We start from the raw sequence: 23,419 nt of genomic DNA, 5'->3' as shown, positions 1-23,419 counted from the left end.
GTTCAAGAGCTATATGGCATACTCCTTACAGTCTGTTCCTATCCTTTGATACCGACAAGGAAAAGAGCATGGTGTGTGTTAAGTGGTATGGGGAACTAGTATGATAGCCTATAATTTCAACACTTGGGAAACAGGCAGGAGTATTCTCAATTTCAGCTAAGCTTGGGCTATACAGCAAGACCCACCAAAGTTAGTAAATAAATAAATAAACAAAAATTGTCATTGGAGTCTTAGTTAGGTCTCTATTGCTATAATAAAGCACCATGATCAAAAATAACATGGGGGAGGAAAGGGTTTATTTTCGCTTACATCATAGTTCAACAATGAAGAAAGTCAGAGCAAAAGTCTGGAGGCAGGCACTGAAGCAGAAGCCATGGAGAAAGGCTGCTTAGGCTCTTGCTCCCTATGGCTTGCTCAGACTGTTTTCTTATGTAACCCAGGACCACCAGCCCAGGGGCGGTACCACCCACAGTGATCTGGCTCTCCTACTTCAATCATAAACCAATTAAAGGCTCCAGTTCACAGTCCAATCGGCTGGTGGCATTTACTCAGTTGAGCTTCCCTCTTCTGAAATGACTCTAGCTTGTAGCAAGTTGATGAAACACTACCAGGTTCACAGGAAATCCATCAGAGGTAAATCTGGTTGGCTGTGGTAGGGGCTGAAGTAGCAACAGCTGGAGTGGAGGTGGTAAGTCAGACCCAGAAGTCTACTACAGGATGAAGCCCAGCATTAGCTAGCACTGAAGCAGGAACTCAGGCACTAGAGTAGAGGTTCTCAACCTAGGGTCATGACCCCTCTGGCAAACCTCTATCTCCAAAAATATTTACATTACGGTTCAGAACAGTAGCAAAGTTATAATTGTGAAGTAGCAGTGACATTAATTTATGGTTGGGGGTCACCACAGCATGAGAAACTATACTAAGGAGTTGCAGCATTAAGAAGGTTGAGAGCCATTGCACTAAAGTGAGACAGGGTCCTATTTATAGGCTGAGAAACTAGCTAAGAGTAAGACCAAAAAGGGCCCAGAAAACAGTGTTTAGATATTCAGCTCTTTCATGGGGCCATTGATCAGATTGATCTAATAGCTGTCACAGTATCCTTCAACCAAGGCCTCTTAAATCCATTGTGACCAAGGGCAGGGCTGACCATGGTATCTGAGAAAAGAATGGAGCCAGTGTGACCCAGTGGAGGCAGATTGTCTTTTGGGGAAGATGTTTGTGGGATGGTCTGAAGGAGAGTAGTTACGAACATTTGCTCTGGAATAGGATGCTATGTGGCTTTAGGCAATGTTAAGATTGGTGCTTTGGGTTTTGGTTTTCACGTCTGAAATCTGAGGCTAAGAATGACTCTCACGTAGACTTGTAAATACTTTATATGGTGTGCGACATATGACAAATGATCAATGAATGGTAGTTTTTAACTACAGCTATCATTATCAAGCTGGGAAGAAACACTGTTGTGAGGAAGATAGGGGATGGTGACTTAGCCATCGATGACACCGGGAATAACAAGCAATATGTAATTTCTTCCTCTGGCTTCCACTAATATATGGCTGTTTGGCATGAGTGTGTAGGGCTGCTTTGATTGGCAGATGCCTTGGTATACAGCTCACTAGAGTCACTGTTTTGAGTATCTTTCTCATAGAACCAGTCAGGATAATCCAGGTTACGCTGCAGTAACAAAGGACTCCCAAATTGCTGTGGCTTAACACACAAAGGTTTACGTATCGGATCTCACGACATGGCTACTTGGGATTGGCAGGAAGCCCACAACGTCTTTCTTATTCCGGAGCCGAGGCTGATGGGACATCTCCTGTGTGAAACATGGCAAAAGCAAAGTCAGGAATGACCTCTTGCTGCTCACAAAGCTTCCATCTGGAAGGGTCTGCTGGTCAAAAAAAGCTCCTGGGTCAGTCATGTCAAGGGGATAGGCAAGTGTCCCTGGAAGAGGAACTGAAACCATTCACTGTGCAGGAATAATGGCTACCACACTCTCTTAATTTCCTAGTGTATTTCTCAGGGAGAATAGGCTCACTCTGTTTCGGGAGGAGTACTCATGCCCCCTTCTCCCTGCAATTTCCCCCTGATTCTCAGAACAAATGTAAGCTCTGTGGCCACTCAGATGAGCACATGATCGAGGTAGGAAAATCCTGGTGGTCCATCACTCAGTCTGGGTTCAAGGGATGGCCATATGAGCAGCTGGGATTCTTCCTGGTAGTGGTGGAGGAGGAAAGCGTGGTTTTTCTCGGAATACGGAGTTGGGAGGATGGATGGGTGCCCTCAGCCATGCACTCTGTGCCTTGACAGTTAAGCAGAGCTGGAAGACACAACTAGTGAATGGAGCAGAGGTAGAGCCCCATTAAGGTCATCTGGTTTCCAAGGCTGGCTTTCCCACTGCCCTTTGGGTTTGGCTTGGTCCCAGGCCTATCTGTCTTCAATTCCATGCTTTCTCTCTCTCTCTCTCTCTCTCTCTCTCTCTCTCTCTCTCTCTCTCTCTCTCTCTCTCTCTCTCTCCTCTCTCTCTCTCTCTCTTCCTGATTGGCTCCATATGCAGAGAGGCTGGCCCAGGTTGCTGGCTTTTCCCAGACTGCTTTTTCAACCTGCTTATGGTGCTTTGGCCAATGGAAGAGCCTTGCTGGATGCAGAGGGGCAAGGGAGGGGAGAAGAATATGACCTCTTGTTGTTTCTGCCCTGGGTGGTTTCTCCTGCGGCACAGGGGTAGCCCCGCTGATTCCAGTTCCTCTCGGCCACACCTGGCCAGGTGTGGTTTCCATGCCTTAATACCTTCCTGGTTTCTCAGACCTTCCTTCTTAACTGCTTTCCCCTGGCATGTCTGTGTTACCCGCCCATATCTCACCCCCCTCATTTATCCGTGTACTTACTTTCCTGCACTGAATGGCCTCTGTTGTAAGGATCTGAAGCACGTCTATTTTCCATGGTTATGACTTCACTTGTTAACCGCTGTTTGGCGAGAGAAGCCAGCCTATTTCCTCCTTGGCTTAAACCTCTGTCGCTCACAGCACAGTGAATCGGCGTGAATGCAGTGGTCAGTGGAAACCTGAAGCCCCTAGTCCTGAGCACTGACTTGATGTCAGGCTCTGTTTCCCTCATTACAGAGTCCTTGATGACTTCCATTCCACAGGGGGACAAACAGACAGACAGACATGGCCTTTTCTTGCTCAGAGTCAGGCTTTTCTTTGAAAAAAGTGTGTGTGTAAGTGTATGAGTGTATATGTGTCTGTTACTGAGTGTGTCTGAGTATGTGTGTCTGTGTACATGTGCATACATGTGTGTGTGTGTATCTGAGTTTATATGTGTCTGTGACTGTGTCTGTGTACGTGTCTGTGAATGTGTGTATATGTGTGTATGTGTGTGTATCAGTGTATATGTGTCTGTGTATGTGTATACATGTGTGTATGTGTATATGTGTATCAGAGTGAATATGTGTCTGTGATTGAGTGTGTCTGTTTGTGTGCATGTGTGTACATGTGTGTATGTGTGTATATGTATGTATGTGTGTTTGTGTGTGTATGTATGAGTGTATATGTGTCTGTAATTGAGTGTGTCTGTGTACGTGTGTATGTGTGTATCAGTGTATATGTGTCTGTGATTGAGTGTATTTGTGTGTGTGTGTGTGTGTATGTGTACTGAGTTCATTTGTGCCCAGGAGCCTCAGAAGAGGGCATCAATTTCCCTGGAGCTGGAGTTACAGGAGGATATAAGGTTGGGTGCTGAGAGTGCTGAGAACCAAACTTGGGTCCTCTGGGAGAACAGCAAGAGCTCTTAACCACTGAGCCATCTCTACAGCTCAGGTTTCTTTTCTTGAAGTAGAAATTGACTCAGGCAAGGATTCTCACAGGTGTGGCTCAGGGGTGGCAAGTGGAGAGAAGAGATGAGGACTGAGAAAGGCTGTGTACACACAGCCCTGCAACATGACAGCCCTGCGACATGGCCTCCATGGCGAGTATGGATCTCCTAGTCAGACTTGTCACGAAGGAAGCAAGCCATGGAGATGAGCTACAGGCATCTCTCTGACTGTGGTCCAAGTCTAGCCCTCACTGCTAATTGCACCACATTTTGCTAAAGGTGGTAAATAGGGATAATTCCCATGTCCTTAGAGACCCAGGCACCATTCAGTATTCATGGCAAATATATCACTGAGCTTCATAAGAGAATCATTTTAAAACAAAGCTTGGTCAGCTGTTTAATAATTTACTGATAGTGACAGCAGGGAGAATATCTAATAACCAGTGAGATTGGCTTTCAAATAGGAAATAAATTCCGTTGCAAAGAGTTAGAGGAGGGAAGGGAAGGGGGTGGGGCGGGGCGCATGATTAGCTGTGAGGAAATATTTAACATTTCTCGATTGCTGATTGTGTTTGGAATCCTATCAGGACAGACTGTGAAGAGGTTACACAGTTTCATGCATTTCATTTTAAGACATGGGTTAGGGCACTGCTGGCTTTCTCACAGAAAATGAGAATTAGACAGATGGACAATCCAGGCTGCAGAAGGAGAGACTGACCTCACCAGGCCCTGGGGTGGCATTGACCCTTGTCCATTTGGGGACCTTCTTTTGGTACTGGGTGCTTTCTGTGATCATGAGTACATCTCGGTTGTCTGTGGGGCAGGTGAGTATTGCTAAAATTCTTTCCCCAGGGGAAAGGCAAACTGCAGCCACCTTCTTCTCCTAAAGTCTCGACAATAACCCAGGGCATGGTTCCACCAAATTTCGCCCCACGGCAAACAAACTTATTGGGCTTCTGTAGAGAAGGGGTTATGCACAGGAATGTGGGTGATCCCAGAGCAGATAGATCAGGAAGTTTAAACCAAGAATAGATATAGATCCCCAAGGCTGCAGATAGAGCCCCTTGCCCTGGTCTCTGCTCTGAGGTCTCATGTACTTAAGGCTCAACTGCACACAAATGGTTGGAAGGGGCCGGAAGCTCCGGTGAGAGTCCAGTCACTCTGCCCTCTCCTCCTTCAGTGAGAATGTCAGCAGTCCACAAGCCCAGGGCTGGGGAATCTCTGCAAGCAGACACTGCTGTTCTTATAAAGATGATGGTTAACTGGGTCAGAGGACAGTACTGTGCATCACTGAGGGCAGAGACATCCAGAAAGCAAGGACTTAGGAAAAATAAAATCAGTCCAAGCTATGGCGGCACATTCTCCTGCTCTGGGAAAAAGCGCGCCCACCACTTAGTGCAGAGGTTCTGGTTGCTGTCTAAGTTGGATACTATTTGTTTTTTTACATATTTCTGGGTTCTCTAGAAATGTCTGTAAAATGAAAAAGAGGTTGAGATGGATGAGCTCTGAGATCCCTTCTGATAAGACATGCCTGGCCCATGATTGGGATATGCAATCCCAGTGACTTAAAGGGACAGAATCTGCTGAACTAAAACTGGCATCAGCCCCTAGCCATTGAATGCCTTGTGCCTCAGTTCCCCAGCAGGTGAATTATGGGAAGAGCACATAGCTCAGAAGGACACAGGAACTCCTAACTACCAACAGCTCAGGAGGGGAAGCAGAACCAACATGAAGAGCCAGGAGATGATCCATCTTCAGGCTTCAGCGGCAGAGAGTGATCATAGTGTTTTCAGTAAAGGAATATTACGCATCCTTGAAAAGTTCACTCAGAGCACAGAGTCCCTTGTCTTCAAGCTGGACACTGAGTATGCCACTCTGGGGACAGGCTTGCAGATAAGGCATCTCATCTCTGTGTTTCCAGGTGGCAGTTTTATATGCCAAGTTTACAACCTCAGTTTTTCACATCCGTTTTAACCAGTTGCCTTTAGTTATTACCATTTTTAAAAAGCTTTTTGAATAATGATTTGTCACCAGCTTATGTGACAGGAGAATGGCTTGTCTGAATGTGTGGAGCCTGACCTGTGACACTAGTTAGCCTTTTCTATGTGCTTGAGAGTTCTCCACCTTTCTCCGAGCTGGGCTACGTGGTCAGGTGATAGATTCACTGCCAGCTCTCTGGGTGAAATGTATTTCTACATAGCACAATAAAATAGTTCTTAAGGAAAAAAATTGTTTCCTGGAACGTAAGAATCGTATTTATTCTTTTGAGTTCGCTGTGGAATCACTGGCTGGTTGAAAACATTTTTAAAAAGAGAGCATCCATGGTTTAGGTAGAGAGGAAAAGGAGGCTGTGGAAAAATCCTATGGTCTTTGCGGGCATGGAGTTTGGGGTGAATGTTAAATGGAGAAGAGGAGAAAGAGGGTGCAGACCTTGGCTAGCTGACTACATGTTTTGACCACATACTACAGGGGCTTACGACTTGTAAGTGAGATAAATCGACAGTACCGGATTGTCTTGGAGAAAAATATCCTCCCTGCTGCGGTCAGTCTTGTGGACTTAGTCATTATAGAGGCTGTCTACGGTATCCAGAGGTGGGTAATTACTTAGGTTGGCTTGCTATCGTGTGCCCTTCTCCCTCTTTTGGCAAATTCATCTGTTTGGGAAGTAGAGAGTGAACCGAATCAGCCAATTAGTGTCTTCATTGGGTCTGTTTATTGGATAGAGTTTGAGATAATAGTACAGGAAGTTTCACTGTGTGTGTGTGTGTGTGTGTGTGTGTGTGTGTTTATGTGTTGATCTTCTGATGCTACCATTTCGTTGTTATTGTTAGAGTCTCTCATTGTCCTGAGAACTCATCAAGGAGGCTAGGCTGGCTGGTCAATAAACTTTAGTGATCCATGCTTTTGCCTTTAGTGTTGGGATTACAAGAGTGTGCCATCGCTTCTGCCTTTTCATTTCATTTTTAGTTATTATTATTATTATTATTATTATTATTATTATTTTGTTAGTGTGTATTGCGTAAATGCACATGTGTGTGTCCTTGAACACATTTGAACACATATCATGACACATGAGGACAAATTTGTGTACAGTCAGTTCTTTCCACCTTTCTATGGGTTCTTCAGATTCGGGTCTCTGGGCTTGCAAGGCAAAGTGCCTTTAGCCTCTGAGCCTTTGTGCCAGCCCCAACACCTGGCTTTGTTTTTCTAAGTGTGGATTCTGCACATGGAACTCAGGTTCCCACCACCGGAGTCATCTTTCCATCTCTGGGAGGTCTCATTTAGTGATGAGGGTACCAATCGGTAAAGACTGTATTCACAAAGGCCATTGTCCAGGTTCTCTAACTACTCACACAGAGAAGGAGAGCTAAGACACAGAGAGGAAAGGTGAGAAATAAAAGGGAGGGTGGGGAGAAGGGAGAGGAAAACGCCACACTGGGAGAAGACTCCGCATCCAGGGAAGGCAGGCTACCAAAGGCTCTGAGCCCTTCATCATGGCTGCTCTCTGAGAGGTGCTTCTGGCAGTATGACTGCAGTAAAATCTTTGCTTGGTCTCTGTCAACCTGAAGAGCAGAGCCATCCTCCCATGTCCTTTAATGAGAGTTTCCTGGGCCTAGCCTGACACATAGGACAAACATCTAGACTTTTCCCTGAAGTCCTGGGTTTGTGACCATGAGGTAAGATTTGGGACATCTGGACGGTGTTGCCCTGGACCTTCTCAGTGTGCACACTCGAGACCCTGACTATGGGTCTTTTATGGTGAGTTGGCTTCCTTGCTGATCTATAAACGGTCATGGATACTCTTGTTTGGGAATAACATCCTAAATGTATATGAACTTGGCTGGTAAACTTGGCTGTGGTCATAGCAACATTTATCGAGTGTTAGTTGGGGCTTGGCTTTGGAGACTCGAGGGTGTGAGAGACACACTCTAGCATTCTCAATACTGTAGAAATGAGAGACCTACAAATGAAATGAAGGGAAATTCAGACAGCTTAGCCCATGGACAATGCCCCAAATTAATCCTTGAAGGGGTTGTATGCCCAGATAAGGAATTTGACTCTGGCATGCCAGAAAGAGTGGGCTGCACAGGCAAAAGCCCAGAGGGAGGTGATGGGAATTTGTCTGGAGCAGCTTGGACTAAAGGACATGTTTGAGCAAGGGATAGAGCAAATAAAACCGAGGCATAGGCAAGCATCAGAAAAAGCCTTCAGTACATCCTGGAACATTGAACACATACTCTTTCAGGTCTCTGAGCATTTGCCTAGGCTATTCCAGTACCCTGAATGTTCTCCCTTCTCTACTTGACAAAGACTTCCCTGGGGGGGAGGCTATTAGAGAGGGGAGGGCTCAGGCAGGCTGCCCAGCCACTGGAGGGTCCAGTTGGCTGTAGTTAGGGTTGTGGACTTCATGCTGTAGGCAGCAGGGCAGTAGTGTGGGTTCTCAGCTGGTGAGTGACCACTTGTGGAGCATCTTCTACACTTCCATCATGGTTGTGAGAAGGGTTGGGCAGGATACAAACAGAAGCAACCAGGAGCTACAGTTGGAGTTTAGTGGACAGACAGGAGTAACAGGTTCAGGTTTTTATTGCAATGAGCTCTATCAGTACCTGAAATCTTCTGGGATCCACATTTGTAGTAAGGGTTTTGTAGAAGGGCTGAGAATCCTGAGAGACTTTAGGGCTCTAAAAAGTACTTAACCAGGTAGTGGTGGAACACACCTCTAATTCCAGAACTCGGGAGGCAGAGGCAGGCAGACCTTTTGAGTTCAAGGCCAGCCTGGTCTACAGAGTGAGTTCCAGGATATCCAGGGCTTCCCAGAGACTGTCTTGAAAAAAACCAATCAACCAATAGTCAATCAATAAACAGGCTGCCGTGTGAACTGTGCTTCGCTCCCCTCCCCCCACCCCAATTCTATCAGGAAAGCCACTTGGTTGGAAGCAAGACCCAGGCATGAACACTACCCTGCCCCCAGTGTGTTGTATGGTCTCTCAGCCCGAGCTGAGGATGGGGTCACCTGTGGGTGGGGACATGCTCCATTGTCCAGCAGTGTCCAGGCGAATGTGAGTGGCGAGCCTCCAGGCTCATCTCTTCGTTTCCCTTTTAATTAAGAAAGGCAACTGCTTCATAGACTCCCCTTGGGCAAGATGCAGAGATGCGGTCCGAGCTGTAGATTCAGGATGCCCAGGTCTACTTGCCAACGGTCTGGACCACACACTGATGTTTTGGCTCTACGAGAAGGCAGCTGGCTCTTTATGCTAAGCTGCCATCCAGGTGTCTAGGAGATCTGGCCTAGGAGTCAAGTTTGGGGTAGGATAGTGAATCTTAGACTTGGAAAAGGAAGAAAGGCCGGGGAATGAGCTCTTGAGTGGGCCAGACCCTATGCTAGGTGTGTTTACATCCATTACTTACTTAATTCTCACATCAGCTCAGTGAGGCGAGGATAACCACTCCAATTTCACAGATGGGGAAACAGATTTGGAGAGGGAAAGGGCCTGCCTTGTGGTGGCTTGGATAGTGAATGGAGGTGTGAGGAAGGGCAGATGCTGAGACCTCCTGGTTGAGGGGGGGTCACTGAAATGCACCAAGGAGCCAGGTGGGCAGGCCTGGGGCTGGGGACAAAGGGAGGGGGTGTATAGACTTGGGAATAGCTCACCTGGAGCCCATCCAACCTGGGGAAGAAGTCTCAATGGTTTTAGTTAAGGTTGCCTGTTCTCAAGGAGAAGAAATCTAGGTAGGAGAAGGTCACACTGCAGCAGCAGGGTTAGATGGGCATAGGAGAAATCTTTCTAGTCACAGGGGCCTCCAGCTAAAGATGGATTTCTTCATAAAGGCCTTTTCGTAGACAGCAAGGTGATTGGCTGATCCAAGCCTTTAAAGAACCAAAAGGCTGGGTCAGAAGGTCACACTTGAAGCATACTTATGAGTTCTGAGTTGCAGTTGGGTTATTTATATTTGGTCTTGACAGACAGCATTAATGCATATTAATATCCCTACCATCAAAACACGACTCAAGTCAGAACTCCTGGCTCTGAGTTTGCACTGTGCGCACGGTGACTCTGCTAATAGAAAGGTTAACTTGTATTTCTGAATTATTGATGGTTGCTTGTTACTAATTTTTTTTCCTCAGAAAGGAGGAAATTATTAATGAAGAGATCATTGCCAATGTGTCTGACATCTATTAATGGTTTCATCTTGCAACCAGATTAAAAGAGACAGCTGGTCCATGAATTTATGTGTGGAGGCAGCTCCAAATACGCTGACAGCTCCTCAGGAGGGTGGAGCCTGGGCATCCACGTGGGCATCTCTTGGTTGGCACGGCTCTGTGTTAGGGCTGTCAGAGGTTTCACTACAGAAAGAGCAAGCAGCGTATGGCCTCGCTGCCTCTGACATTGTTTCAAAGTCTTCCATCACCCATGAAAGCCCACAAGCATCCTAGCTGTGCCAGTTCCTGGAACTTCCTTCAGGAATGTGTTATAACGTGGGTTCCAAACTCAAGCTCCTATCGGAATCACCTGGCAAGGCTGTCTAACTCGAAGATTTCCGGGTTCTACCTCCAGTGTTTCCATAGGGTTAGGGTGGGGCCTGAAAACTTGTATTGAGATATGTTCACAGGAGAGAGGGAGAGGAGGTGGGGGAGGGGAAGGGAGAGAAATTCTCCTGGTCCAGATACCCCATTTGCAAGTGAGTTTTAGGTCAGTGGTTGGTTGTCAGACTGTCCTATGAGACTTTTACCTAAAAAGAGGTCACACTTTGTCCATGAACTAAAGACATTAATATTGTGGCTGCCTATGCAGATTAGGAGCAGGCAAAGATAACATGCCAAATAAATGAATCTGTATGCTAATAAAGCTTTATTAACAAAATCAAGCAGTGGGCTGGATGTGAGTCATGGCCTATGGTTTGGTCACCTCTGCTGTACAAAAGTGTTAACAGATGTTTATATGAAAAAGTATCCATGTGTCAAGGTCTATGTATGTCTGTGGCACAATAAAACTTTATAATACAGACAATGGGTCAGACTTTGGAGAGGCGTGGCAACCGTGGCCATAGCAGTGTTAGTAGAAGTTTCTATAGCTGTGGCATTCGGCTGCTACTCACCATTTGTGGCCTCTGAACACTTGAAGTATTGCTAGATACAGACTGAAATGATGAATTATAAGCAACGTAGCAAGTGTATTCTTGGGTCCCAGAAAGAAGAGTGCAGCTACCCACAGCAAGTGAGGGGACACAGCATCTCTTCACACAGGCCTTTGTTTTCCCTGAGTCTCCTTCTCCTTATATATAAGATGGGGGTAAATCAAGGACCACACCACTGGCCTTTCTACACAGGTAGATGAGGCACTTTGCCCTTGAGTGTCTTTTCCTGGTTGCTGACAGGTTGGGAAACACTGGGACAGAAGGAGTCTGGAGACGAGGCCTGTCTCTGTGTGTTTTTCTGTCCTCTCTTTGTACATGCTTCCTCCCAGAGGGCATAGGTCACACCTGTTGCTCAGGCTGCAGTCTCAGCCTCTTGGACTCATGCTCACTGTGAGCACAGCAGGTGTCGCTCACTGTGGAGAGGGTACATCCCATTTTCCACTTCCTTGAAAACTGCCCAGATAAAGAGACAACATCTGAATTCTCCTGTTTCGACCCCTACTAGGGTTGGAAGGGAAGTCACCATGCAGATAGGAAAACTAAGGCTTCTAAAGGTTTGCCAAGCATCCCACAGGGTAAATGGAATACTGGCCCAGAGGATGAGAGGGAGGGGGAGGGGAAGGGAGAGGGGGGGGGGAGAGAGAGAGAGGCCTGCTGGTCCAGCAGCACTGGAGGTTGCTTGGTGGAGTACTCACTCCCTCTAGCTATCACAGGACACCCCCTGGGCTCTACCTTCATTCAGCACTGATGCAAAGCCTGCCCTGCACTAGGAGCCAAGAGGAAAGCACCCTCCCACTGGGCAGGTGGATGGAGTCAAATGGCTGTTTCTCTTCTCTAACCAGATATCCCCCCCCCCCCCTCCAGCTGCTAATGCAGGAAGTAAGGAATTGACCCTGGAGCTCTCGGAACCCTGGCCTTCTGAGAGGGTGGTTTTAGCTGGTTCTGAGAAGATCTTTAGGGCATTACTGATCTTGTGGGACCCACCCTCCTCCTTCCTTAAAGCTCCTCTGCCCTCAGCCCTGGGTGAAGCGTCCAGATGCATTGTGGGAACTGTCTCCTAGGACAGACAAGTGGAGAGATAGCATCTCCTAGGTGATGCACCTAGGGGACCAGGACAACAGGTTTGCTGACCAAATGCCTCAAAGAGAAACTTAAGTGAGTTTACCCGGGAAGGGATGTGAGATGGCCCTTCCAGGCAGAGGGAGCTGGTCTGGTGCAGTGTGACAGTGAGGCCAGATGCCAAAGCTTACCAGTCAGTAGGTGGAGCACAGGGCCTGGGAACTACAGCTCCAGACCAAACCCAAGAGGGTGCTGGTTTGAGACCCTGCAGCTGGGCAAGCAAGACCTGCTGCTGTGATCAGGTCACATTCTGCTAGTCGCTCACCAAGAAACAAGATGACTTTCCTTGGGGCCATGCGATCCCCATTCGGATTTTGGAGTTTTGGCTACAGTGATAAATAACATCCTGTAGCATGGGCTCAGGAGCTGAGGGATGGTGAGAGCCCAGAAGATGTCCCGAGAACCGCTATTTTATCCTTAGAATGCCTGAGAGAGGGGACGGATTGGCAGGCACTCAGGGGAACCCTGACAAGTTACACCAAACTACTTAGTGGCTTAGAGACCTCCTATTCCTCTCCTGGGTCAGAGCCCCCCCCCCCCCCCCCCCCAGTCTCCCATCAGCCAGGACAATCACAGCTGTGGGCTGGAGTCATGTTTCTTCTTAGAGGCTGCACTCTAACTCATTAACTTAAGGCTAGGCCTGGATAGACATGGGCTGGATCAAACAGTTGGGCAGTTTAGCTCTGAGCTGAAGGGATCTTCTATTCCTATTGTTCCCAGGGGGGCAATCATCCTGTGTCACCAGAGAACAGCCAAGGCTATGACTGCCCAGTCAAGTGCACTGTCAATATTAGTAAAAAATTTAAGGACCTGCAAGGTAGCTTGCAAGAGGTCTAACTCCCAGGCTCCCGCCACTCCCCCCCCCCCCAAAACCCCCCAGAGCACAAACCCTATTCCCTGGAGTGAGGGCTAAGCAGCAGGGTTTTCTTTTTTTTGGGGGGGGGAGGGGTCCTCTCCCCTGGGAGAGTGCTTTGACCAGGGAAGTGTGGGAGGTGCTTGGCCATGCAATGGGCTGGCCCCTGTGTTTATCTTGAGAAAAGTGGAGGCTGTGGAGGTGGAGGGAGGTCGTTCAGAGCCAGGTGGAAGCATTTGCCTGGAATTACAAGTGTGGGCTGAGAGAAATAAATGGGCTGGTGTTCAATAAAAAACGTCCACCTCGGCAGAGCTGGGGTACCAGTGAGGCTCTGCCAAAGCAACTCCAACCCAGAGCCCCTGGTGCCCCACTTTTGGAGATGCTGGCTGTGTTTGACTTCCATATGACTCCTAATGGTCTGTCTGTCCGGTTCAGTCCTTTGGGACTCCAACAAGGGAGTGGAATGGGGAGGGGGAAACACTTTGTTAAACCGAAGGAGGGCTTTGGGCAGGCAGTAAAGTGTTTACAAAGTAGGAATCCCTTCAGCATCTTTGGGTGTCCTTATCGAAGGCCTTTATATACAAGGCTCACATCCCTCCCCTGGTGGCAGGCCTGTGGGCTGTGGCAGGCACTGCCCAGTGATCTATGTCTTTAGGCCTTCAGCCCCAGCCAGGTCTTTGTTCAGACCAGGAAGCAAAAGGGGGAAAGCTCCATTTCTCTCTGAAAGGGAGAACAGGGGAGGCAGCTAGAGAAGGGGGAGAGATTCCCACACCTGTGTGTGTAGGGCGGGGTTAGGGACAAGAGAAAGAGATGTGTTGTGATTAAGGTCGGCTGTGCTGGACTGCTGACTAGATGATAGGGGATGAGGAAAGAGGGAGGGAAAGGGAGAGAGAAAGAAAGAGAAAGGGAGAATATGAATATACGAGAGAATTTTAGGGTGTGCAGGAGACCCTTCAACAGCTGTCCCCAGCTTTGCGAAGCATCCCCCTCCCGCAATTCACAGCCCTGTAGCGTCCGGAGTTGATCGGGCCTCTCCCTCCCCCTGCCTGCTCGCACTGCCCCCCCCCCCCCCAGTCACCTGTTCTCCCACCCTTACTTCAAAGGCTGTTCCAGGTTTCTCTCCTCCCCCCATCGCCTCGTACCTGCGCCCCCGCAGGGTAGCCTGAAAGCGATGCTCAGCTGGGTGGTGTGGCGCGGGGCGAAGAGGCGAATACCCCGCAGATCCTGTGTGTGCAAGAGCGATGTGTGTACGCGCTTGAGTGCGCGAGCGGCCCCGAGCCGGCCAGCCCGGGAGAGGGTGCGTGGGGGAGCCCGCGAGTGGCAGCCGCGGGCGTGTGCCAGGCGCGGGCGGGCGTGCGCGCGAGGGTGTGTGTGCGTGGCCGAGGCGGAGCGCCCGGGCGGGCGGCGGCGACGGCGGCGGCGTTAGGACTCTGGGGACACCGCCCCCCGGCCCCCGCGTCCCGCCCCCGCCCAGCCTCGCGCCTCAGTTCGCGCCGCGCCTGGGCTCGGAGCGCAGCGGCGCCGGCTCCCGCAGCCGGAGAGGAGCCAGCCCCGGGAGCCCAGCGGCGCGCACTGCCTGCAGCCGCGCTGGCGATGCGGGGCCGCCCCGCGCCCGCCCGAGTCCCGGCCCCGGCGCCCTCGGGAAGGGGCTGAGCCGCTTGCCGCCCGGATGGGGAGCCTTGGCGGGCTCGCCCTCTGCCTGCTCCGGCTCCTGCTCCTGGGGCTGCAGCGGCCGCCGTTGCCCGGCGCCGGAGCGCAGAGCGCCGCAGGTGAGTGCGCCCGCCGGGCTCCCCGGGCCCCTTCGCTCTCCCCAGCCCTGGGAGGAGAAAGTTGGGTCCCGTGGCCAGGGGATGCCGGGGCCCGGTGGGAGTCCCGTCCCAACCTCCGGACGCAGCTGCTGTGTCCAGGCGTGCCCAGTCCCGCTCCAGGTCCCCCCCTGGCCCCTCGTCGCCTTACTTTCCTGCCGCTTCCCCCCCACCCCCGGGCGGGAGTAACTTTGCGCGGCTGTTGCGAATATTTCCACTTGCTGCCTCCCACTTGTCGGAACCTGTCACTCGAGTGTTTCGGGGTGGAGGGAGGAGGCGCCGCTTCTCGCCCGGCGCGGAGCACTGTCACCCGGGCAGCTTCCTGGGCTGCGCGCTCTTGGAGTGGGGAGCACAGGTCCCTAGCAGGCCCAGGCTGCCAGGGCGGTGGCTTTTCCTTTCTCCTGGGAGACACTGAAGATCATCCAGTGTTGTTCTAAACACGCCGCTCCCCTTAGCGAGCCCTTAGCAGCTGGGACTTCCCATGGGAGTGTTCTTGTGAATGACCCACTCGGCTAAACCCTCACCTCACCTCGTGGCTCTGTCCAGAGTAATGGGTACCCTGCTAAGGCCCTTTAAGTGCAGTGGCTTTGATCAGTGAGCTAGTGGGCTTCTGAAAACTTCGGGACACTCGTCTTTCGGCTTGCCCATGGGCAGGTAGCTAGTTCCCCAGAGTGTGTCTAGTGTCTTCTTAGTGGCGACTGAGCTGAAGAGACCACTACCGAGGGTCTCTCTCATCACTAAAACCCCACTGGTAGGGCTTCCTTCCGTGAGTCCCTTAAAGAGGGAAGGAGAGGTGGGGAGGGATACCTCCAAGTTCAAAATCACCTCGAAGTTTCTTAGCACCTTTGGTTTAGGAGTGACCACACTGAGCTGCTGTCGCTGGTCGGGGTCGGGGGCGGGGGGCACGTTGAGGCATGTCAGCGGAACTTAGGAAAGGGTTCTTTTTGGATTGCTAAGCAACAGCTGTGCTCACATAAGAAATCAGGGGAGGAAGAAAGGGAAAGAAAGGCAGTGAGCCTGATGGAAGTCTCTAAACAGGCTGCTTTTGAGAGGAAGAACCGCCGGAGTGACATTCCGTTAGAAATGTCTTAGGTTTTCTTCCCTGACTTGATGTTAAAATGGAAACTGGACACAGGATGTATGGGAAGGAACAGCTTGTTTTCGTGCCAGCGAAGTTGAGCAAGGAGGCCACTCTTTTTGAGGTGTCTGAAGCTGAAAGGCTGGGACAAGAGGGGGAGAAAAGAGACGGCCGCAACATCATTCTGAAGATGCTTCAAGGCTCTTGTTTCCCTCGCTTTGGGGTCTGCGTTAGGTGTGCTGTGTCAGGAAGCTGGCAGGAGGGTGCTTGAGGCAGTCCTGGGGACCCGGGTATGACTTATGATTCTAATCTTTACTGTCTTCTAAGGCTTGGCGGGACATTCATACGTTAATAGTACTCACGTTCCCGCAGCAGAAACCGGATCAAACACGTCCCACAGACCTTTTTTGGGTAGCAGCTGTAAACCCAGAACCTGCTCCAGAAAGCTGTCCAGGGCTGAAACGCACGCCGGTTCCGCATGTTACCGCAAGGTGGCGCTCGCTCACAGCTGTTAAATGCAAATCGAGCCGCTTTCATCTCAGGGATAGAACTTCGGTTCAATTTTTAAATGAGTAATGTGTTTATTCAGCAGCCTTTTGTTAAAACATTTAGAGAAGTGTGAGGAGGAAGCACCTTTTCTTTGTTTGCTGCTCGGAACACACCGGGAAGAAAAGCAATCCTGGAGTACAGTTTGGGAAGAAATCGACTGCGAAGGCGCCATATGTTTCCTTTGGTTCTACCTGGGCCCATAGCTTTTGCAAAGCTACAATAGCATATATTTAGCAAGCGGCTGCGTTGTTCCCGGCTCCTTAAAGGAGTAGGATTAGCTTGTCTTGGTGACTTGGTGCGTTCTAAGCTCCGCTCATTTATAGAAATGGGCATCTTTTTTTTTTCTATACCTAGCTCATTATCGCTCTACTTTAATGCTAACTAGATCGTTTAAACTGGATTCTTCCGGGGCTTTCCTTATGAACATCTGTAATTGTCGACGCGTTAATCCTGCAACTGTTGACTTGTTAAAACGGACTTCTCTTCTTATTTTATTCCTCATTGTGGTATTGTCAGAATCCAAATTTGTTATAAGTATGATTATAGTTTGGGTCTCTTTTGAAAAAGCTTATTTTAAACTTTCTGCAAGTCTGAGTAAATAATGCATTTTAAAACTCAGTAGTGTGTTCTCCATATTCCTTTGATCTGAAGATTCCCCGGTCTCGGAAGCAATTTCAATTTGTGAGCTTACATCTAGGACATTGAGGGCTGATGGGCTTTGCTGTGACTGTTGGTCACAGTGTCCAAAAGTCGGAGTCAGAAGCTGTCATCAAAGGCAATTTCCCCCTACCTTACTCTACCCTGTGTTTCATGAGCCACTACATTTTTTTTTTTTTTGGCGAGGGATTATAGTAAAAGAAAAAAAGTGCTTTGATAATAGTTGGTAAACAGAACACATGATTTGGGAATGAGGGAAGGCTATGGCTACGTAATTAGATACGGGATAATTAGTCTATTTATCAGTGGGTTTCAGTATTACAAGTTAAAGCCAAATCTTGACAGGGACCGACTCTGGGTGGCAGTTGTAAGCAATGTAGTCATTTAACTCAATAATTGCTGCCAGATACCTCTGGGGAGCTGTTCCCACTACAGTTGCATTTTACTTTCTGTCCTGGATTGCTTGATTTGTTTCCTAATAACAGAACAATTAATGTGGAGACCTGGCTTTGATTCTGTTCCAGCAACAACAACAAACATGAAATAAATAGAGACCTCCGTCTTGGGTTACAGTCTGTACCTTTCTCTTCTGTTTCAGTTCCTTCTTGTTTATCCTAAGCACATTTCCACAGGCTTCAGGCTGCCAGCAGAGATGGCTTCTCTTGTAGTGTTATAACTGTCACCTTACAGAGCCATGATCAGAGGATATTACAGCATCGTTCTCTTAAGCACGGGATACTCCCATGACTCTCTGACTGCGTGTTGCTGTGGAAACAAGAGCATTGCTATGTAGGCAGTGGTCCTTGATAAATATTTATCGATGGTGATGAAGAGATGGTGGAGCCTCACAGTAACCAGGATGGGGAAGGAGTATCGTGTTTGGGAGGCAGCGTGGCTTGGAGAAAAGCACTGGAGCTCAATGTTCTTGGTTTGAATCTCACCTCTGCCTTTGGTACTGGCTGTGCCACATTGGACAGGCTGTTTATCTTCTCCAACCTCAAGCTCTTATCTGCAAAGTGAGGATAATTAGAGCTGCCTCACTGAATTTTGTGAGGACTAAAGCAGAAGATGCATGGGGGGGGGGTACTCTGTCCAGAGTGGGAGCCAACTGTTACTCTCCTTGGCATGGCTCTGTGCTCCTGCGTGTATCCGAGCTGGGGCCGTGGTGCTCCTGCCAAGCTAAGTGAAGCACTAAGCAGGAGACGGCTGGACTTTCATGATGCTTTTTAGTTTTCCATCCTTTATTCATTTTTTGGGGGGGGGGAGTGGGTCTTGATTCCCTGATACTATTTTTAGAAAGAAATTTCAAATGAAAAGTCCCAGCAAGTGACAGTAGTCAGTTTAGTTGTCCCAGAATTTGTGGAAAGAATGTTTTAACTGCACTTTGACCTTTGAACTGGCACAGATTTAAAAAGGTCATCAGGGTAAAATCTTTGGGGCTTATCACTGTTTCCTCTTTTTTGCATACGCTCCTCCTTTCTGGTCAGGCTCTGTCCCCACCTCTGCTCCTGCCTCTTATGAACCCCAGAAATAAAGTGTGCGCTGCACCTATGAAGTTGATAAATAAGCAAAGACTAAGACCAAGGTATAGCAGGCTATGGTATTCCAAGGAACAAATTTAAAACGCTATGAGAACAAGCTGTGTCCAACAGGTGTGATGGGTTTAGGAGCCGGCACCACGAGGCTAGGAAAAGTCAGTTAGGATGTTTTATGGCATCTTAGAAAATGGATTCAAATGGAGTGAGAGAGGAAGGAAGCCACAGGGTTTAATTGTTAAATCAGATGTAGTTAAAGGGACAGTGGTAATCAGTTCAGATGAACCAGGATACTACCCCCCCTCCCACCCCCACCCCCGCCCACCGACCCCCACTGGGCCTGTTGAAAGTGAATCTCAATACAGGAATGAGAGGCAGAGAGATGGAGGGACAACATGTGAATGGCAAATGGTGACACTTAGGGCCTCTATGGTCCCCAGATCTCAGTGTGATTCACTTGGCATTTCCTATGTACACACCAGGAGGGCTACTCAGAAGCCCAGTGGGATCCGTATTCAGTAAGTCACTAAGAAACATACCAAGTCTGCAGGGTGGTAGACCCACACTGGAGTGTTGAATGAAGTACGCGTCTCACTCATACATCCAACCTCTGCACACCAGTGGAGTGTGCATAGGACCCTTTGTGGTTTTTGAATATTCATATTAAAATTTTTATTGGGTGCCGGAGGGACTAAAAAGCAGCAAAAAGCATTTTTGGTGATTAGTTTGTCAATTTCTTTAAAACGGGAAACCTGCATCTGCCATAGGACGACGCCCTCATGCTTTTAGGAACCTGCCTGGCAGAAATTAACACACAAGTCCAGAGGAAGATGGGAGCATGAATGCTCGAAGAAGTATTATTTGGAGTCGCCCCAAATGGAAAGGAACCCACGTATCCATCCGATTGGATATTGCTGCTAATAAAAGAGAGTGAATTTCGGATATCTGCTAAGACATATATCAAGAATCAGATGCTAAGTTAAAGCGGCTAGATGCTTTTCATAGTGTATGGGGGACTCAGAAAAGGCAAACCTATGGAGAACATTGGCTTCCCAGGCTGGGCACGGGCAGGGGTTCTCAGCAAGCTGGTGTGAGATCGCTTTTTTGAGACGATGGAATTGCTTGACCGCTGGGAAGGAGGCGATCCTGATTGGTTAACTCCAGGAATCGGCAGGACATGCTAGAAGGATATACTTAGAGTGGGTGGAATGTTGTGGAATTAAATCTTTAAACTGTTTACTTCAATGTGAGCTTCCAAATGAAGTGTGTGGTATGATCTTGATGAAGCATTTCTCTGCTTCCACATCTGTAAAGCAGGAATACCACCAGGCATCCAAGGAGAGTGTCTTATCTCGCTCCAGTTTCCAAAATACTTACATGGGATACTTGCAAGGCCTGTAGGTTTTTAGTCTCTTTAATCTGTGAATTAAATCTCTAAACTAGTTGCCTCCTTACTCATTGCTTTGGCAATAGTTAAAATAAAATTTAAGGCTATGAAGTTTTGGCAAAGAACTCGAGTAATTAGATGGCTCTATGCATTTTTGAGGTTGAAAGCAGGCTCTTTGAATACTGCTAGCAGAATATTGACTTCCAGGCAGCTAGGATGAGAGTCTTAAAGCCCACACCCACAGTGACACACCTACTCTAACAAGGCCACACCTACTCCAACAGGGCCACACCTTCTAATCATGCCACTCCCTGGGCTGGGCATATATAAGTCACGATAGCAAGGATGTGGCAGTTTAGCAGAAGCATCTTATGCTTCCCAGATAAACACAGGTGTAGTGCTTTTTGGCCCTGGGTTTCCAGCCAAGATAAATAGCTGCACAGTTGAGGAAAAAAAAAAAAAAAGCTCTGTATTGGTTTTCTGTCTATCTTTTTTAGGGGCTTCCATCAACTCTCTGGAATAGTGTGTGTGTGTGTGTGTGTGTGTGTGTGTGTGTGTGTATGTAATATGTGCATACATGTTTTAGGCATCAAACCCAGGTCTTGCACATTGCTAGGCAAGTGCTGCACCAATGAACTATATTCCCAGCCCCTGGCTTTGGATGTAGGCTCTTGCTCTGTGGTTCCCCATGTACCACCATGTCTGACTTTCATGCTGATCTTAAACCAGTGTTACCCATCTTGATCTTTTTTTTTTTTTGCCATCTTGTACCTTGTGCTCAGACAGGATTCAGAGCTCATGTCCCTCTGTCCCTGAGCTCCTGCTTCATGGCATCCTCTCAGCCTGCTTCTCAGAATGCCCCAGACACCACTGTATCCCCTTTTGTCTCTTGGGTCTGGAAATGGTCATGAAAACAGAATCTGTTTTTGTGAGTCATCCCCCTTGCCCGGCAGGTGGTCATGTTTTCATCTCAAAATGGCAGTTCAGCTGTCTCCTTGTTATTGAGTAAAGATGAATGAAAGAATGAGTGACTGCATAGGCAAACTCATATCAGCAGGCATAAAAAATGTTTTAAAAGTACCTGCTATCGGATGGTCTTGACTTCCTCAAGTATTAATGACTTGTTTCTGCTCGCGTGATCACAATTTGGGCTGTGAATCTCCTCCACACCACATCCTTTCTCACTATCTTTGAGAGTTCTTATTTATTTATTTTTGACAGTAGGCTGGATCTTAGGTTAACCACTAGGTATTCTGACTCAAACATACATCTGGGTGATATTTTAAGAGTCCTGGGGACATCAACACATGAGGTGTCCATTTGTGCTTTTGTTTGAACATTAACCTAGAACGGGATAAAACAGAGGCATCTGGTAATGTTAGGGATGGAAACGAAATCTAAACAGCAGAGACCCACAATCATTTAGCTCTTGGGTTTAATAAAGTTGGTTCGAATGTGAGAACTTATTAATCTAATTAAAATGTTTGTCACATTGTCACACTTTGCGCTTAAATTAGTACAGCCTAGAAACTGATGTTACAGTTTCTCTTCTCCTTAGGCATTTAGGAAGTGGTCCCTCCATGCATGCAAGCTCCGTGCTGGGGACCCCTGCCAGGGTTCACTGGGTGCCAACTTTTAGGAAAAAGAGAAGGGCGAAAAATTTTAAGTCTCACCTTAAAAAGGAACCACTCCCCCCCCCCCCCCCCTTCTGTTGTGCCCTTCTGCTGTCTCAGGATTTCTTTGTAGCAGGAAGCTTAGCTGAGTCCTCTGGTCTGAGCCTCTCACTGGATTCAGTCAAGGTGTTTGTGAGAGCTTCCAGGATTGTGCTGAGGCCCTGCTCTTTTGCTTTCCCATGAGGTAGCTGTGGGATTCAGCTCTTCCCTGGGACCTCAGGCTGCCCTCCATTCCTTCACACATGGGCCCTTCTCAGCGTGGGGCAGCCCACAGCTCAGCAGAGTGAGTGAAGAGGGCAGTGAGCCTTTTGTAACCTGATTTCGAAAGTGACATCCCATTGCTTTTACCGTGCTCCCTTTGGAAGAGGCAAGAAACTAAAGAACCAATAGAATGTACTAGAAGATATATATATATTTTTTTCTATATATTTATTTACATATATTCATCATGTTATATTTATCAACATTATCAATTATATAGCCATTTTATATAAAATTTCTAAAAATTAGTTGTTCCATTATACTGTATTAAAATTGTATCAATATTAACAAAAATGATACTTCACATATTACAATTATGCTATTACTATACATTACACTAGTATCCTATGTATACATATACAAATGTTATATTTGGAGATTTATCATAGGAATTGACTATCATAGTTATGGAGGCTGGCAGGTGTCATAATTTGCCATCTTCAAGCTGGATACCAGGAAATGTCTCAAGAGGAATGTCTTTAGACACCTTGAATGTACCCTTTATGTGTCTCAGGAATTGACTGGCTGGCCTTCCCAATTTTGATGCTGCAATTTTAGAGCAGTTTCTCATTGCTTTCCTGTTTTCTTCAGCCCTGCTAAATCTGGCTGTGCATGGTGTGTGTATGTGTATATATATATATATATATATATATATATATATGTATGTAAATATATATGTATACATATACATATATATATACACATACACACATATATGTAATATATGTGTGTGTGTATGCATACATATGTATGCAATATATATGCAATGTATACAATATATATGTGTGTGTGTGTGTATGCATGTGGTAGGTGAGGAGCATGATGGCTTCCGTGGAGTCTAGATCAGGGATGGTGCATGTGGCTACACGAAGCCTGTGCCGCTGTACTTGCCATGCCTGGGTCACGGGTGCTGCTCTGCTCTGCTCTGCAGCATCAGTGTTGAGTGTCGCCCTTTCCCCATCTGCACATGTCAAGCTCTGACCGTCTTAGCAGTTGTGAATTTATTCATTTGCGCCTTTCTTCTGGTTGATGACCACTTGCTATCTCTTCAAGTCCACCCGTTGCGATAGGGAGTGTGGGAATGGGAATGTGGCGAAGACATCAAGCCAGGACTCTAAACTGTCTCGGGCAGAAGTGGGTTGGAGCTGGGGGGGATGATTGGTTATTTACTTTCTCAAAGCTTCAAAGCCCTCAAGAAGCCAGGTGTGCTGCCAGCTGCCACCACGCACCCCTGCTGGCTCTGCTTCAAGGCGGTTCTCGTCCCCTAAACAGAACTGCGTGGAACGAAGCAGAGGCCACCTCTCTAGTGCTTTGATTGCACTGTCTTGAGGCCACTTTAACTAGGTTTACTCAGGAACTATGGAACCTGCAGGATGTGAGGGGTCTTATAGCTTTTAACTGTTGAGATGTGCATCGTAACCATGCAAAACCCCTTAACTGCGGCACCTAACTATGGAACCACCCTTTGCTTCTGATAGACTTGCCAACGGGACGTTTGTATTTTCTCCCCAGAAGGTGCCTATTCCAAGTGGTAAAATGTATTTCTGGGCTCGGCCTT

The 23,419-nt window shown here is 47.9% G+C and overlaps 1 protein-coding gene and 1 long non-coding RNA gene across 17 annotated transcripts in view; one reads left to right on the top strand and one right to left on the bottom strand.

The window, feature by feature from the left end:
- Positions 1-280: 280 nt before the first annotated feature.
- On the bottom strand, positions 281-14,322 carry 9430021M05Rik (RIKEN cDNA 9430021M05 gene). The gene is made up of 4 exons (NR_033569.1): positions 14,059-14,322; positions 13,689-13,764; positions 8,822-9,096; positions 281-1,813 (listed from the first exon to the last, which is right to left on the bottom strand). It is a non-coding gene; the product is annotated as an RIKEN cDNA 9430021M05 gene (long non-coding RNA).
- A 15-nt stretch (positions 14,323-14,337) lies between these two features.
- Positions 14,338-23,419, top strand: part of Ptprt (protein tyrosine phosphatase, receptor type, T) — a 1,139,160-nt gene continuing 1,130,078 nt past the window's right edge. For 11 of the 16 annotated variants that reach the window (XM_017316595.2, XM_017316593.2, XM_017316598.2 and 8 more), the window contains exon 1: positions 14,408-14,685. In XM_017316595.2, coding sequence (XP_017172084.1) covers positions 14,586-14,685 — 100 coding nt within the window. In that variant the 5' untranslated portion in view covers positions 14,408-14,585. Of the gene's footprint in view, positions 14,686-23,419 lie in introns of all 16 variants that reach the window. The other 5 variants (NM_021464.5, NM_001291149.1, NM_001291151.1 and 2 more) reach the window with 2 other exon arrangements.

The sequence above is a fragment of the Mus musculus genome, chromosome 2 (assembly GCF_000001635.26).
Source record: "Mus musculus strain C57BL/6J chromosome 2, GRCm38.p6 C57BL/6J".
NCBI lineage: Eukaryota > Metazoa > Chordata > Mammalia > Rodentia > Muridae > Mus > Mus musculus.
This window is presented reverse-complemented; position numbering and strand designations above follow the sequence as displayed.